This window comes from Myotis yumanensis, unplaced genomic scaffold, assembly GCF_028538775.1.
Source record: "Myotis yumanensis isolate MYYU_CA2020_CCGP unplaced genomic scaffold, mMyoYum1.0.hap1 SCAF_1, whole genome shotgun sequence".
In the NCBI taxonomy this organism is placed as follows: Eukaryota; Metazoa; Chordata; class Mammalia; order Chiroptera; family Vespertilionidae; genus Myotis; species Myotis yumanensis.
The window spans coordinates 147059467-147078045 of record NW_027223752.1 but is presented as its reverse complement, the minus strand read 5'-3'; the positions used below and the strand labels follow the sequence as shown (position 1 = coordinate 147078045).

At 44.7% G+C, this 18579-nt stretch overlaps 1 protein-coding gene across 1 annotated transcript in view; it reads right to left on the bottom strand.

Annotated features, from left to right (window-relative positions):
• KIAA1217 (KIAA1217 ortholog) overlaps window positions 1-18579 on the bottom strand; it is a 306068-nt gene that overhangs the window by 65071 nt on the left and 222418 nt on the right. The window contains 1 exon segment of the mRNA XM_070432834.1: window positions 1819-2654. Within this exon segment, the coding sequence (XP_070288935.1) occupies window positions 1819-2654 (836 nt within the window).

Sequence of the window (18579 nt, the reverse complement as noted above, 5' to 3'; positions counted from 1 at the left end):
TCTTATGATTCTAAGTCCTTCCCCTAAGTGACTAGTTTTTCTCACCAGTCCCTTACAGCCCACCCCAGAGGACGTGTCACCCTTTCTTCAAAGCACAGGGCACAAGCTTCTGAGCAACAAGGCACATCTTGGTAGATTTCCTTCTAGTTGTGACATTGGTCTATTCCAATAAGCCTCAGTATTCCCATACCCCTCAGCTGTCTGTGTTCCTTTCTTCGAATTTTAGAATTTCACTTCCTACGGCCTTTGGAAAGGAGAGAATACATATCATTTCTCAATCCTTAATTTTTCTTAGTCCTACATAATCAAGCCAGTCACCACTGCTAGTATATTTTTTTACTCGTGTGAAAGCATAGAATTTGTTAGAGCATTAATGATTCCCAAACGACCATTTTCATTCCCTTTCCATCCTCCAGGAATCTTTCTGCTGTGACTGAACAGATAAGGAGAGACAGCCCTTTCATGATAAAATTCTGCTAATGAGGACAGGGCTTTCTGATTTGTGTGTGAAACAGTAAGATAGACAATTCATATTACATTCACAATTTTGGCCTTCTTTTTATAAGGTTATGTAATAGTAGTAAGTGATATTATCATTTTTAGTGAGGAACAGGTAACACTGGTTCTTATAAGGTACTGAATGATTAAATATGTAGATATTATTTTTCATACATCTTCTGGATTTATATGACAACTAGTTTGGGATGCATTTTTTGACTAGATATTTTATGATTATAATTATTACGTTGATTTCCTTTAGCCAATTCAGGCTAGAGAAATTCCCTCTATCACAGCGGTTCTCAACCTGTGGGTCGCAACCCCTTTGGGGGTCGAAAGATCCTTTCACAGGGGTTGCCTAAGATCATCGGGAAATACATATATAATTACATATTGTTTTTGTGATTAATCACTATGCTTTAATTATGTTCAATTTGTAACAATGAAAATACATCCTGCATATCAGACATTTACATTACAATGCATAACAGTAGCAAAATTACAGTTATGAAGTAGCAACGAAAATAATTTTATGGTTGGGGGTCACCACAACATGAGAAACTGTATTAAAAGGTTGTGGCATTAGGAAGGTTGAGAACCACTGCTCTATCAAAATTAGCTTTTCTTTTACTATAAGAACTTTGGAGAGTTTTAAAAATGTAGTAGGAAGGTTCTAGACTGGCAAATTATAATAATATGTATATTAAAACAGAAATTAAAATGGCTAGAGTCTGTCATTCAACAGATAATTTTGCTGATCTCAGTATCACTCTGGGATGAGCAGTAAATCTAAACCATCCTATTTTTGTGCAAATTCATGTTTTATCGATGACAACCAGTAACACCTTCTTTCCATTTCCCCAAACCAGATGAGAAAACAAAAATCTCACCACACAAGGAAAAACACAAATCATCACTTTAAACAGCTACACCTTGGACCACTCACTCCTTATTTTCTGTGGCGAATCGTTATTATGAGCTCTGGATTTCTGGGTCTGAATGGTTTCTGCTAACCACAATTTTCTTCCAAATTATTCAGCTGTAGTTATGGATGACGCGGTCTGACCCACGCTCAGGAGCCTGCACTGACCGCTCCTGGTGTGTCTGCCCTTCTTGAGCAGGGCCGTGGGTCTGCCTCATTGACCCCCAACAATTTGGAGGCCGCAGACAAGGTTGGCCTCTGAGCCTCGGCTTAGCCCGCCGCAGCATCCGCAGGGCACAATGCTCAGCTGACATCTGTTCTCTTGGTCTGATCTCTGAGGAGCCGCGCTCATCAACACGCGGGCACAGCCCACCCTCGCCACCCCCCGCCTCCCTTACCTGGTCTCTCTGTCTTTGGGGATCGTAGCGGTGCTGTAAGCAAACATTTGCTTCTCCACTAGCGGAGGGCCGAGGTCCATCAGGCCCGAGAGTCCTGGCGCGGTCCGTGGCTTTTCAATGTACACCAGGGTGCCCGGCTCCTTCTTGAAGGACTGGCGGCTGGGCGAGGCCCGGTCCGGCTGCAGGGTGTGCGGGGGCCCGTGGGCGTTGTGATGCGCGTGCATGTCCACCAGCCTCAGGTCGCCGACGCGGTGCGGGGAGGCGGGGGGCGTTTTGGAGCCCAGAGTGGGTAAGTGGCTGTCCGGGTATTTCCTGGGTTTCTGCCTGTACAGGGACTGCTCCATATGCATTTCCGCCTGCAAGGCCGGGCTGCAGTACGCGCTCGCCGACCGGATGGCGGTGCGGTGATAGGCGATGATGTGATCGGGCACGTCCAGCGGGTGCGCGCCGCCGTGGGAAGAGGCGATGCTCATGCGTCCCTCGTGGTACAAGTAAGGATCCGCGTAGAAACCCTCGTTTCGGTACATCGCGATGTTCTTGCCGCTCATGTCTTCATCGGGCTTTACGTCTCTTCTTTCCAGAATGGCGCTGGGGCTAGGGGAGATGGACCTGGACACGGGCAGGCTGGAGAGCCTGTCCCTGGGGATGGTGGCGTTGCCGGGGACCACCATGGGGCGGCCGCCCCCGTAAGGAATTCTGGATGGGGAGGGAGGCATGGAGTGGGGCACGGGCGTGGAGGGCGGAGAATTTGGAATGGCGTGGGCCGGGTGTGCTGTGGACCCAGGTCGAGAGGCCGCAGGGCCATCTCCTCTTGCATAAACAAGTTCTCTCTGCATCTGAAAATAAAACAAGAAGTTAGAACATGTACTTTGATATTCACATTTTTTAGAGAAGCCCCAGGGGACAGGGTGGTTTCCCTGATGTGGGAGGCTGCACGAGGGCCCTTGTCAGATGCCCACCCCTAATCCCTGGGCCCTGTAACTATGTCCCTTACGTGGCACAGGCACTTTGCAGACGTCCCTTTTTAAGAATGTTGAGATGGGGAGACTGTCTGGGATCATGGGATGGGCTGACGGCAACGATAAGGGTCCTTATATGTGACAGGGAAGCAGAAGGGTCAGAGGGGGGCAGGAGATGTGGTGCAGAAGCAGGGTCAGAGACACTGGGAGATGGTACCACTGGCTTTGAAGGTAGAGGAGGGGCTAAAGAATGCAGGCAGTGTCTAGAAGCTGGAAAAGGCAAGGGCATGGATTCTCCCCAGGAGCCCTCAGAGGGAGTGTGGCACGGCCAACACCTTCCTATTGGCCTGTGAAACCCACCTGGATTTCTGGTCGCCACAGCTGTGCAATAATACATTTGTGGTGATTTAAGCCACTAAATGTGGTATTTTGTTACAGCAGCCACAGGAACCAAATACACCTGATGTAGAACTCAATGCTGTCGGGTTTGGAGGGAAAATTGTGCAGTGGTTTAAAATTTGAGGTCATAGCTTCGTAGAGACACTTAATACATGTGGTCCAATGTATCAAAAGTGCTAAAATTGTGTTTTCTAAAACTTTTCTGGGCACATTTTCTAGTATCAGCCCTGGAAAATAGTAAGTATCTTTCCCATCTGGTGCAGTCTAGGGACGGGACCAGAGAGGGAAGGACACTGCTAGGGAAGACCTGAAGGGAAGTTTCACTCTCACTCACCATCTTCTTACTTACTTGAGCCTAGAAGGTTGGGAGGAAATCATGATCCAGGGGATAAGGGTGCAACTGGAGGAGGGAGAGAAGATGGAAGGGAATCCCAGGCACGTGGGAGAAGGAATCCTAACAGTGCATCCTCTGGGGCTGCCATGTGATGAAAAGAAGCCAACAGGAGTTGGCCACTGTAAGCCCGGTACTTCCTGCTCAGGCAGCAGGGACTTCTGGGCTGTGTCATTACCATCAGAGAGCAGGGACTCCCACAGGGTCCCATTAGCTCTCCTTTAGAAGAAACGATGATTAAAGAATCAACGACTCAAGAATCATAGATTCTTGGCAGACTGGTGGTTGCCAGAGGCAAGAGGTGAGGGGTGGGTAAAAGTGGTCTAAAGATATAAACAATATAAACTTGTAGTTATAATAACAAATACAATAAATAAGTCATGGACGTATAATGTATAGCACGGTAGCTATAGTTAATAATACTGTACTGTATATTTGCAAGTTGCTAAGAGAGTGATTTTAAAAGTTCTCATCACAAGAAAGAAAAATTGTAACTCTAATGAGCCGATGGATGTTAATTAGACTTACTGCGGTGATCCTTTCTCAATATTCATATATGTCCACCTGAAACTAATATAATGTTATATGTCAAATATATTTCAATAGGAAAAGGAATCAACTTAATGGGGAAAGGGAAAACTAATTTGCAATTACACTGCTGTGTTTAGCAAGGAGCAGAATAAGAAATACAAATTAATTCAGGATATGAAGATTTGATACTTTCTGTTTTCGTCAAAACCCAGGAGATTTTCCAAATGGACCTAAGGGAAGGGACAAACGGCCTTGGCACCTCCCAAGTCCACTCTTCAAGTTCTATTTGTGTTGTCGCAGGAGCCCACATTCCTACCCAGGCTTCTGGGGATGTGACAGACAAGGAGGACATACATGACTGGGGGTGGGTGAGGCAGGGAGATGACGAGAGAGGAGGTGGGCTCAAATAGATGAGAAGTAAGATGAGCAGCTGGGAGACCCATAGTGTGGGTGATGGGGAAAGAGAGAAGAGAAAGCAGAGGCAACAGATGGTTGAAAATAAAGCAGAGCCCAGTGCCTTGAATATATACCGATGCCTTATCTTACACATCCACTCATTTAGGAAATGGTATTTATCAAGCACTTGCTTGGAACCAGGCATTATTCTAGCATACAGCTCTCAGAAGCCCCCAGTTCCTACCCTTAAGAGAGCGCTCTTGAGTATGGCTCTGAGAGGAGAATGCAGGGGAAGAACGGCAGGACTCCCAAGCTTCCTTGTTTTGTCTTTGGGAAGATCCAGCAGTGCAGAACCCCTGCCCCAGGAGTCTCACATGTTATGAAAGATTTAATAGTGGGAATGACCAATAAAAAATGCAAGCGAGGTGCAAATATGTAGCAACCACAAGAAGCCTTTCAGGCTACCTTATCTGAGCACCATTGGCTTCACTTCTCAGCCCTCTTGGGCGGGGGGGGGGGGGGGGGGGGGGGGCAGGGACTGTTTCTGGGGGCCCAGAGTATGCAGGTTCCTCAGTGGCAATTATAACTTTATTCCACGCCCTCCACCTCTCAACATACACAGTCCCACCAAAATAGGCCAGTTGGTTCCCTGTCTACACTGAACTTGGGATATCCTCAAGCTGTCCTCACCCCATTTTCCAGGCTGACACTCAAGGTTGGGATCCAGGTATGTCAGCTCCACAAGGCCCAGCTGGTTTTCTCTCTGATCACTCACTTGACTCAGTTGCTCAAGAGCATTTCCAATTCTCATCCCAGAATGGATAGACTAGCCACCTGACAGACGTTTTGCAACAGAGCAACACGGATCCTCTATAAATACCTCTCCCACTCTACCTTCCACAAGTTATGGCTCAGTGAAAAGAAACTAACTACCAACTGAAAGCCTAAAGCCTTCCGGGGAGTCTAATGGCAGTAACTCAGCAACTGAAGCTGCTTTACGGCCTAGAAACTATAACACATCCACTGATCATTTTGATGAGTAATAAGCTGTAACAGCTGTTGAAATAAAGTCTTTAAACAAATTGGAAAATAAAAAAGAAGAAAGAAAGGTTTGGGTTAGTGGTGAGCAAAGCAGACCTTCACAGGTCATCAAATACAAGAAGGACTGGCTCAGCCAGCAGGGCGTGTCTGGCCAAATTCCTCACGCAATCAGACCACGCAACGCAATAATCAACCCAAATGAACGCAAAGATCAATTTATCACCTGGATTCAGACATGCCACTGTGTAGAAAGCGTAACAGTGCTCAAGAGGAATCAGGTGCAACAAATGGTAGGCACTATTATCCTTATTTTTAATTCCAAAAATTAAAGGGGGTTTCAGATGTCTAGACCCCACTCAAGATAAACAGAAATCCTAACTATGTTAGTCACTGCTCCCTGTTCTTTTCCCTCTTACCTGGCTTCATATTACATCTTGATTTTGGGGAGCCTGACCCCAATTAATATCCATCAAACACTTCCCCCCTTTTTCTAGCAATAGAGTAAAAAGAGACATCAAGATTCTGAGGAGTACAGAACTGTCTAGAAGGATAAAGAATATTAATGAAAGAAAAATGTTAAATTAACTTTACTTCATGACAAGTTGAGTAAATTTCTTTTAAAATAACAGGGTGCCTGCATAGGTATTTTACTTATTTATTTTCTATAAAAACATGTTGGGTAAGGTGAAAAGAAGTGGTTCTGAGGTACATCATACAACTAACTTTTAAAATAAAACATGCAACAATATCATTAGATGTTCTCAATGTCACTTGTAGATGAATTCAGAAAGAAATGTAATAGTTAACAACAATTCTGATACGCAGTGCATTCGTATTGGGAGTGCAGGTGATTGGTCAAAATATTTAACATCCAGTAGCAAGAACTGCATGGGTACCACGCAACCAAGAATGGGACTTCAGCCAAGGAGGATGGATCCTGGCCACAAGCAATCAGTATCATGTGCCTAATGGTAATGCTGTGTATCACTCCTGCCATGTCCACTTCAAAATAACCTCGCCATCATCCAACAGGGCTCCTGGGAGAATCACTGTCCACCCGAGTTATGCTTAGTGCAGGTGAATACAGCATTCAGCTATGGCAGAAGAGGTAATCGAAAGTTGAACATCTCCATCAGCGAGAGTGACTTAGAGGTTGAAAGCCTTTGGCAGAATTCTTGTATTGGTTTGCCAAGCTATGACTGACTTTCCAAGATGGACTTCTAAAAAAGAACCCTGATAATTTCATCCTTGGCTGTACATAGAGCCCAAGGAGAGAATGACATGATGTTCCCATTATGTCGTGGGGAATGTTTTAAACTTACAACCAGGATGAACCCTTATAACTGGATAACTTGGGTTCATACACTAAAGGATATGGATCGACCAAAGGCAACTCACTCAGGATGAGGCAGAAGGTATGGATGGGGAGATGAGAAGAGAGAATTTTTTTCAAGTCTTCAGGGTGATCATCCATGGAGACCACTGGCTATTCTGATAAAAAGTGGACTTTATAGACTCCAGAAGATACCGATAGTCTGAGTGAACTAGGATGATATCTAAGAGTCTATAATTCATAGTTTAAATAGTCCAGGTTGATCTCATGGAGATCTCTTCCAGAATCAGTCACATACCCAGTTTCGTTTTGTTTTCTGTTTTATTGGCAAATGAATAAAGAAATGGCATTAATACATACTGGGATTTTCCTGCACTAGTACTCAAAGTCAGTCCTTTCAGGAGAAAATTATATTAAACTTTAAGGTAAAATAAATAAGCAAAACACACACACAGAGCTACTATGCACCTTAATATACCTGAATCCCTTATTTCCCACCAATCTCTCTGATGCCACTAAACTACTCTGTCATCTCACTTCGCTTAGTAAGTTAAACGTATCTGGATATGTTATATCACTGACATTTTTGCCCCACAAGATTTCAACAGTAACGTCTTATGTGAGCTTTAAAGAATTTCATTTTTCATCAGGAAAGGGATGACCTACACACAAAAGTAAAGGTTCTCTTAACACCTTACCAGAATACAACACAGATATTCCTTTGCCTGCGCCTCAGCTCAGACAAAGAAAACGGTCATTTCTTGCATACTGGCAATGGATGAACAAGGCGGTTCTCCATCACTCCTCTCCTGTGCTGGGCATCACCGCTCCCTCTCTCCATTACTGCCCAAACCACTGCTGTCTCGGGTTGAGTCCTTCCAGTTCTTGTAAGCAGCATAGTTTCCTCCAGATCCCAGCACTGGGCCCGGCTCAGGCTGCTGTCCCTGACCACAGTTCCCTGCTCAATATGCTGTTTGGCCTGAACTTCCTAAAGACCAGAAAAAAATCTGGGGCAGTATCAAATGAATTGCTTAAAGTTTGAGTTAGAAACCCTAACATATATCTAAATTGTATTTCCCCCCAATACTGTAAGTTAACTCAAATATTACTCATTGAGAAATTTTTTGAATGTAAGATAAGAGGGGGAAACATCTTACAATTATTTCTGGGGGAAAAATAATGTAGCCCCAAAAAATGTTTATTTCCAATCATTTTGGGAACTGTCTCATGTAATCATGTCTTTGTGGAGTATTTAAAATACATATATTGTTTGCAGAAAGGGAATATTATGTACAGTTTATTTTACTTCAAGCTCCACCATTTCAAGTCTAGAATCTGTAAACATCCCACTCAGTCAGACTACACAATGAAGTAACCAGGCAGAACTGAAGAGGATTCTTAGGAGACTTTCACCGACAAAGAATTAAAGCCACTTACTTTTTCTTAAGCCAATCACCTGTATAACTAACGCCGTGAGAAATCGCATTGGCTCAGCTCCCAATTACACGATTCCTTTGTTTGCTGCCTTCATCTAAATCCTCAGTTCCACACTTGGATATGTTAGAGTTTTCTCTTCAGAGAAGAAATCCCAAAGGACACAGATCCTGAAACGTCCCCCAGCTTGTGTTCCCAACCAGTAAAGACCATCTCGTTCTGCTCAGTCTTCTGAAAGAAGCTGCCCCGGGCATGGATGAAAAGTCCTCCTCGCCAGGATAAGCCAGTGTCTCCTCCCCTTGGAAATCAGTCACTAAATAACCTCAGCCCACATCCAACCACCGGCTCCGGCTGGGTGACTCAGTCCTTTAACAACTGCTTACACGGAAAACACACACCAACCAATGAACTCCGGGAGGCCCAGGTAAACGGGTTAACAATGGGGGAAACATTACAAAATAGATTTACTAAAGCAAACACGATCATTCAGACCAGCAAACACGATCATTCAGACCAGCAAACAGGCAGCCAGCACCAACGGAAACCATGCGAGAGCCCATGGGCTGATTACCCGGGGGACCAGCTCTCAGGTCAGCGCTCCGTGGAGGGCGGGAGCTGCTAGGAAACCTGGGTGGACCCGCACCCCACACCTGCGCTGCTGCCAAGACTTTTGAAGTCTCTGGATTGGCAACGGAAGGAAACGTGAGCCAATTCCTGGTTTATAACACCGGAGGGAAAACATGAGGGAGGAGGCTGTCTGTGTATTCATTAACCAGCCTCGCTCACCAGGCTGAACTTTGGGTAGCAGCCATTAATCAGTCCTGTGCAGTGCCAGGCGGGGAACATACCTGAGAGGAGAGGAAAAGATAGACGGGGCCAGCCAACGCTTGAACAACGAGGGGATTCGAGAGAGGAAACCAGAGCCTTTGCGCCCCACCCTCAGCGGGATGGAGGCCGGGGTAGTCCTCGAGGTCTCAGCGGTCTAGCTATTCCCTCCAGGTGAACAGGCGCAGGGACGTGCGCTCCCAGCAAGAAGGGACTTGTGCGGCGCGCAGGGCGCACAGGCACGAACACATTGCTAGCAAACGCTGAGGGAGAAGGAAGGCATGTATTTCCTTAGCTCACAGGTAGGCTCTGCTAGTCTGCCAGCTGGCTGAGCCCTGGGGGCTGGTGCGAGGGAAAGCTCCCCGAGCACGAACCCAGCAGAGTCCCTGCGAAGGCCGTGGCCTCAGGCCACCCCCCATGACCACACTCTGGGCAGCCTGCGCATTTTTCAAACATTTCCCGGCTTTTAGAGGTTGTCCTCGCTGACCGAAAGAATTCCATGACATCTCTCAAGTTCATTTTCATCAGCACCGCAGGCTTTTCTCAAAACCCTGTTTACTGCCACCGAGACGCTCTGTGGTTATTAAAGTGGGGAGGGGACGGAGCACATGACATGGCCACCCTCCTAAGATGTCTCATTTAGAAACAATATTTGGATGAAGTGGTTGTAACCGATGCCACCTAAGAGGTCGGAAAAGAGAAGAAGGAATGTGAAAACCCTTGTTTTGATTTTTAATCTAATCAGCAGGCGCTTGTTATTTCTCAGCGGAGTATGGGAAGCGCGCTATCAGCCCCGGCCGCATCTGGTGTACATTTGCAGGTTTCGTTTCTTCAGTCCAACGTGAGCTTTCCAGGAAGGGGGAGGCGGGGGCCGCTCTCCCCTGTCTGTCTGATTAAGCCATGAATCCACCGCCGGCACATCCCTAAAGACCCTGTGTTTGGCATACAGCACACAAGACATCCTAGCCGTCAGGCTCTTGCAGTGATTGACCCACTGTTTCTACGTGCAGGGCTGCTGGTGCGAGGGAACAAAAGCGAGGAGTCCGGGTCACGGCCCCTCCCCACGAAACAGAAGCACTCCGCTCGCCCTGTCTTTGTTCGACTAAGTGACTCACACCACGCTCCACACATTAGCCCGTGTCAGCTATTTTAGAGACAGGTGGCTTCTGTCAGCCCCGTTACCACCAGAGTCCGTGGGCGCAAGGTGAGAGACTGTCTGGCTCACCTCTCCCACCGCCTTCTTCCTTTCAGGTCCAGAACGCTCTCACTTGCAAAGTGCTCCCGGCACGGCCTGCGGAGCACACCGAGGCTCCGGCTCCGTCATTAGCAGAGCAGTAACTCACTGTCAGGGGGTTGAAAGCTCGCCCAACCCTGCGGTGAATCAGGATGAGTTAAATGCTCTCTAGTGAGAAGCACGCAGCTCACCCGGAGGAGGAGTTCCATATCCTGAGCGCTGTCCAAGGAGCCAGGAGAGCTGATCTAAGCAAATCCTGGCTCACACGGACCCGGCTCGATGAGGGGCGAGCGCACTCCAGCAAAGGGGTCTCTCAGGCTGTCACCACAACCCACCGCGAACGCCCCCCACGCTGGCCCTCACTTCACCTGACCCTCCTCTGCAGGCCCACCCTAGGGACGCTGCTGCCTCTGTGAACCTGCTCTTCCAGCCACGTTCAGGGTCCTACTCCTCAGCCACCCACTTCCTTTCACTGACGGGCACTTTAGCAACGTGGAAGCAACGCATTTCTTTTGAGTTACTATTAAGGAGGGAGAGGCTGGTCAATTCAGCATGGCCTCAACAAGAAATACTTTTTAGGCTCTGGAAAGGCTAAGAGTCTTGAGAAATTATTTCCCTTCCTTATTCATTTCTTGATTGCCTTTAACAAAATTACCTATGTTAAAGGAATATCTAAAATGTACTTATCAACATTAAGACCATATTATGAAGGGAAGTGATCGTGATGTTAAAAAATGTCAAATTCATCTTGCTTACACTGTTCAAACTGGGAAGACGGTCATTTATGAGGTACTAGTGGACCTTTTAATATTGCATTTGATCATAAATGGAATGTCTCCCAGACATGAGACAGACGGTTGCCAAAATTATTTAATTCTCAGGGAAGAAATGGTCCAGTCAGTGGTTAGCTTATGGCTATATTTAAGATAAGCGTATTTCCACAAATATTTTGACACAGGGAACTCCGCTGAGCCCTCCAGTACTGGCCCTGGCTGCCTTAGCATTGTGTCCACTGGTGATTCAAGACCTGTCTGGCACAGAGGAAAGTAATGTTAAATAAATCATTTAACTTCCAAGGCATGACTGTAAGTGTGTCAAGCTGCAGGACAGATAAAAGAAAAATGTTCTTCCCTCACTGATACTCGATCTTCTGTTGGGACACTCCTGTATTATCCAGGCCAAGGACAACCTCCTTTTGTACCTAAAATAGTTACAGTTTGTAAAATGATATCTTCTTTCTATCACTTGCAACAGATGGTGCAAACAGCGCCTTCTCATTAGTTACCTCCATTTCTGCACATCATCCATTTCCTGGATGGACACTGTTCTTTTATACACAGGAATCCCCTTCCGTGTTTCCAGACTTGTTGCTAGTAGCAAGTCACCTCTGTCACCCAAATATAACTTTCAGTTCCTTAGGCTGTGTTTTTCTTTTTATGACAGTTCTCTAAACTCCTGTTTAACTTGGTAACATACATCCTGCAATATACTTATTTATTTATAACATTCCTTATTCTACAAAGGATGTATTTGGACACACACACACACACACACACACACACACACACAATATTCATCCAGCAGTTTGCAGCTTACCCAGTGCTTTCAATTGTAATTTCATTTCATGGGCCTCAGAAATACCATCTCATGGGTAGGAAATGGAAGTGCAAGGAGTTGAGAACCAGAATCACCTCCCCATTGCTGGTATGGAGTGAAGCAGCCAGAATGCCCTTCCTCAGCCAGGCACTGGGCCACTGCTTCCTTCGAGTTCAAGTGTAAAATCGCAGGTGTGTCCTCCAGGACTCTGGGAGCTGCTCTGGGAGGAACTGTGTCCCCAAGGCCTTCCCTACTGGGATTACTGAGGGTTTGTTTGAGTTCTGACCTTCTGTGTGCAGCATGGCGAACTCTGTTGGAGAATTACTTCATTTACTTCACTTACAGGTTGAAGTTTTCTCAGCAAAGGAAAGAAAAACTGGGACATACCAGTGGGCTTAGGAGCCAATTACCCAGATACTCTCTTGACTTACTAGGAGGTTTTATCTTCCTGCCTCAAAATTAGTTATATTAATTATATAATTAATTATATATTATATGTACCTAATATATATATTAGTATTTATTATGCTTATATATTATACTTACTTATATTATGTATCAGTAATTATCACTATTTATATATCATTTCATCACTAGTAATATATGTATAAGTATGTATATTTCCATTAGTCACAGATACTAAATTACTAATGGGATAAAATATCTGGGCCTTATCTGATTAATACTTGTTACCATTATGACCCCAATCCTGCTACTGGTGACATTCCTGGGACCACACTTCTCAGAGATGCTGGATCACTAACAGAAGCATACATCTCCGTCCCTGTCTCCTCTGTCCTTCTTACCTTTTGTTAGGGAAACTGATCAACTTAATTATGTTGCAAATTTAAAAAGTTGATATAACATGATATACCTTTAGGATAATCACCACAATGTCAGAATAAAAAGTATATATTAGTTTGATGATATGTCTTCAACATATCTGAACTTAAGCAACAAATTGATGATCTATATAGAATGTTATGCTTTATAGCTGCAGCTTAAAAAACTAGGTATTTTTCAGAGACTGTTGCAGAAAATAGTGGTAAACAAATTGATGAATGGTAGATGCCAAGCTAGAGGACAAATGATCCTTTATTCTTGTTCTGTCACTGTCCTCTCACAATGTAGCTACTCAAATCTCAAGGCTTTCGTTGGTTCCTCTAAACCCTTTCTCACGGGTCAAGCAGGCTCAGCTTCTTAGCACCAAGTGCCCGGTAGGTTTAACCCCTTCCGGTGGCTTCTGTCTCCCCTGCACAGCTCCTCCTTTCTGCACAGCTTTTCTCAAGCCAACTCTGTGGACCTGGGTTATAATAGTGGCCCTGGAATCACCCCATTGCCTGCATCCTGCTCTGTTCTTATATTGATGGGAGTAGGATATGTGCTGGTGCCATTACGAAGTAATAGAACAAACACACAACATCCCGGGAGCTCTGTCAGCAGAACCCATTTTAAAGGGAATTTTATGGATGGCTTCTGATGAAAGGTTTTTTAGTTGTGCCATTATTTTGATCCTTGGCTGAACAATATTAGCCAATCTGTCAAAAGGAGAAAGGGTTGTGTGAGGGAAGAGCTCCAGAGGATAACATGGAGGGACAATAACTCAAAAAACCCACCAAGTTCAATTTTCCCTCAAAATCAACATGAAAAAACAATGATGGAAATCCAGATCAAAACAGTCCAGGTGCCAACTCTTCTTGGGTTCAGAAGAGCCACCTGTTCTCCTCTAACAGCAACGTTTGAAGCCAAAAGAAGTTCCATGGGTATCCCAGGTATACTGAATTAGTGAACTGGGAAAAGTCTCTCGTGTAAGACTGGGAATAGATGTTATTTGTTGTGTAATTATATGGGCTCATGAACTTTCCCAATTCTCACTAGTTATAAAAGAATTTAAAAGGCTCCATGTTTACAAATTAAATGAATATACCTTTGAAAGTCCATCTGTTTTACTTGAGTTTGGCTGGAGTCAAACACCCATTCAGGGTGTCCCTCTGCAGTCAATGAAGCACGGTGAAGTGCGAAGAACACAGGGGTTAGCAACAGGTTTTTAAATATAAACAAGAAGTGTCTGATCTAGACTATCTCCAAGGCCCATTCCAACTGTAACATTCTGTGGGTCCACAAAGTATTTATTGAGTAGCCACTACATATGCAAAGCCCAGGATTCAGGCTGATGATGAAAAAAAGATCTATACGATTTCATACCTACCTTTGAAGGGCTTACATTCTAGTAGAAAAAAAAATGAGGCATGTACATGAATATTCAAAATAAGAAAAAGCAAAAATAACTTTGACAATTATCAAATGAGTGCAACAGACAAACGCTCTTGGGATCTACATTCTTCTGGCTAGGAGAGCTGAGAAATAATTCTCTGAAGAGGTGATATGTAAGTGAGTCCATAAATAATGAGCAGAATTTCAGTAGGTAAGAAAGAGTTTCCTTTCTTAGGTATTCAAGGCAGGAAGTAAGGCACCTTCAGAGACAGGAGATGGGGGAGTGCCTAGTGTCCTGGAGCAATGGGTTGATCTCTGACCCAACGAGCAATTTACTCGAGGACAGTGGTTCTCCAACTTCAGCACGCATCAGAGTCGCCCAGAGGGCCTGCTAAAACACAGATCATGGCTCCACTTCCAGAGTGTCTGACTTAGCAGGTCTGGGTGTGGCCCGAGAATTTGTATTTCTAACAAGTCCTCAAGTGCTGCTGACCTGCTGGTCCAGGGACGGCTCTTTGAGAACCACTTCTCTCGAGAGAAGTGGAAAGCTCACATCAAAATCTCCACTCAGCTGATTTATTAAGCTTTAGGTGGCAATTATAATTCAACTAGAATTTCTTTACCTGTAAACATACATGTTCAACTAAATCTGCTAGAAGATGGAAATGGGGAAAGTAAACTCATATTTTTGGAAACTTCCTGTTCACCAAATGCTTTCCAGAATTTCCTTATTTAATTCCCAGCTCATTCCCATCAGGTAAATGTTATAATCCCCACTTTATAGATAAAGAAACTGGGACTCAGCCTTGGCCAGGTGGCTCAGTTAGTTGGAGCATCATCCCGTACACCAAAAAGGTTGAGGGTTCGATTTCCTGTCAGGGCACGTACCTAGGCTGTGGGCTCCATCCCTAGTTGGGCGTGTACAGGAGTCAACTGGTCCCTGTTTCTTATATTGATATCTCTCTTCCTCTCTCTCTCTTTCCCCTTCCTCTTTCTTTCAAAAAACTGGGGCCCAGAGACTTAAAGTGTCTTACCCAAAGTCAAAGACCAGGGCAGGGATCCATGAAGAGCCAGAACAACCCTGCTCTCTAGCATTAAGAAGTCAGTGCAGTGGGAATGCAGACTGGTGCAGCCACTGTGAAAGACAGTATGGAGTTTCCTCAAAAAATTAAAAATGGAACTCCCATTTGACCCAGTGATCCCACTTCTAGGAATATATCCCAAGAAATCAGAAACACCCATCAGAAAGGATATATGCACCCCTATGTTATAGCAGCACAATTTACAATAGCTAAGATTTGGAAACAGCCTAAGTGCCCATCAGCAGATGAGTGGATTAAAAAATGGTGGTAACCTACACAATGGAATACTATGCTGCTGTAAAAAAAGAAGGAGCTCTTATCATTCACAACAGCATGGATGGATCTGGAGAGCATTATGCTAAGCAAAATAAGCCAGTCGGAGAAAGATAAAATATCACATGATCTCACTCATTTGTGGAATATAATGAACAACATAAACTGATGAACAAAAATAGATCCAGAGACATAGAAGCACAGAACAGACCATCCAACCTCAGAGGGAAGGGGGAGAGGGGGCTCATTAAGAGATTAACCAAAGGACTTGTATGCATGCATTTAAGCACAACCCATGGACACAGACAGTAGGGGGGTGAGGGCATGTGCTGGGGGGCTGGGAACGACTGGGGAGAGGTCAATGGGGAAAAAGAAAATATATATAATACTTTAAACCAGTGGTCGCCAACCTTTCGAACCCCATGGACCACCAGTGGTCCGAGGACCATCGGTTGGCGACCGTTGCTTTAAACAATAAAGAATTTTAAAAAAAAGAAGTTAGTGTAGAGGCCTGACCTTCTTTGAACACTCTTCAAAGGAAAGCAATGGTCCAGCGATTACAAAGATAGGTATTATTTCCGTCTAAAATCAGGTCCAGAAATACCTAAACAAAGTCATCTGTATTGAATGCTGCAAGAGGTATAAGAGAAAAGTAGACCAGAGCATATTACTGTTATCTACAAATGTGGGGAGAAACTGCCTTCCAAATGATGTCTCCAGCATACCCGTGACCCCCACAAGAATGTTCCATTTCAAAGGCATACCTTTGTGTTTTCAGTTCAAATATCGAGAAAGCCAGTCAGCCAGCCAGCCAGCCAGCCAGCCAGCGGACATGGCTCAGAAATCCGAGCTGGTCAGCAAAACCACTGCTTCTCCTAATTTGGATAAATAACAGCCTCAAAGACCGCCAGTTTGGGAGTCATGCATCCCCCAGGCCTGGCATGTGGCACGCTTCTCTGCCTGCCCTGCTGTGCCACGCTGTGCCCTGCACAGACGGCTGGGCAGTGGCAGCCAGCATGGGCCAGTCACTGCTTCCCCACAGGTCCCGGTGCTGCCAGGAGCCTCCTCCTCAGAGATAAGAGCTGCTTCCCTGCGTCCCAAGGACAAACTGGCAGGCTTTGGGCACTCCTGAAACGGAGGCCCTCAGGAGGAAAAACAAGACAGCTGCCAGTCCAGGGACTCCGTGTAAAGAAGTCACGCTCCATATCACAAAACACCCACCTCCAGCAAAGGGGCAGGGATGGTCTAGTTGTTCCCCCCAAACACTGCCCCCGAGAGGAAAGAACCCTCTGCCACACAGGAGGTGAGGCATGCGAAGAAAATGCTTTGGAATCTGTGAAGTGCTTTTGGAAGTTCATAATCAGCATCAAGAACTTTCAACTCACTGCAAAGAGAAACAAGCTCCAGGCTGACCCCTAAGTAGCATGTCTTCCCCCCCTGCCCAACCCAACTTCAGTCTTTTTTCCTCCTACTTTAGATTATCCTTTCTCTCCCTTTCCTTCCCCTCTTTGAAAAGGAACATTGGGCAGAGTTTCTCCCAGAGACGGTAGGAAGATAGGGGTCAACCAACAAAGGGAGTTTCTTAAAATTAGGGCAGGACGATGGCTTGATTCCATAGACGCTCAACTCTCAAGTTCCCCTTCAATGTGCTGAAGCTTCAAATTCGTTTCCAATTTTTTAAAAAAGGGTTAATCATCGTCTCCGGTCAGTACCCCTCCCCACCTTGATGCCCAAGGAAGGGTGTGGAGGGATGAGCTGGGTTATGCATGAAAAGGCTTAGGTTCTCCTCATGGGACCTGCTCAGCCGTGGTCTTCGGCCGAGACCGTGTCCTGCCACTGAACTTTCCTGAGGCTCTGGTTCAGCTGCTAATTTGGCTCAGGAATAGCTTGTATTCTTACCCTCCTGGTGCCGTGGACATCACATGAGCTAACTTATTTGTATATGACTTTACATGCAGAAAAGTGTGGTCAATGTGTTATTAAAATCACCAACAAACATTTATAGGCTCATTCAATGAATCGTGAGAGTAACACAGATAGATAGAAAGACAATACCTACTTTAATATATTCACAGGAGGATAAAGAGGATGGCATACTCTCTTCTGGAGATATAAGAGCTCGTGAAGTAATGGAGATTCTAAATGCCGTGCTGTAATATTCCAAAGCATCATCCTTGAGAAAAACGCCCAATATATGCTATGAACTCACATTCAAGAAGGTGCTTGTACCCATTCTCATTCCCAAGTGAACTGGCTACTCTGAACCCAGGCCAGGTTGGTTAAAAGACTTCCCATCCACTTCATGCTGATAGGATAAGTACATTCCAATATCAATTATTTATAAAATTCATGGTGGGCAATTATACACATCTCCTTCCCTTCCCAGCTTATCTCCCAGGAGAACCTGTCTTCAGGAATGAGAAGAGAATCTGTTACATCACTTGCCTGTGAACAGAATAAAAGTTTTGGTTGGTGAGGAGGAGGTAAAACCAATTAGCTAAAGATCAGTTTTTGAAAGCTCTCAGAATGTCACTATATTGTCCATTCTAGTCTTGTCCCATATTTGTATTAAAAACCGTGATCTGTGTGCCTTAGATCTTGATAGAAAACCATTTATCTGTGCTAGTGCTCAAAAATAATTTTTTGGGGGGCGCGGGGGGACAGGCACAGATGTATAGCACAGTGTAGTGATTTAATAGAAATGTTTGTTATTGAGCATATATGCCAAGACGGATTTGCACATACAGATACTCACTGTATCTACTTTAAAATATAAAAATGTTTTGGTAGATTTTATAGTAAGATATACTATGTATATGAGTAAAATTCTGCAGATCAAAATTGTCTGCCAAAATTAAAAATATCAAAATAACCACTTCTGACTCATTGCTATGCTGTAGTCACAAAGTGGTACTGAATAGAAGCTTATTAGCATTTCACTCAATTTCTTCAGTTCATTGTTACAAATAATAAAAATACAGACACATTTTAAACACCATATTTCAGTCTTAAAATGGCCAGATTAACATAATTATAGCCGTAGGTTGCCAATA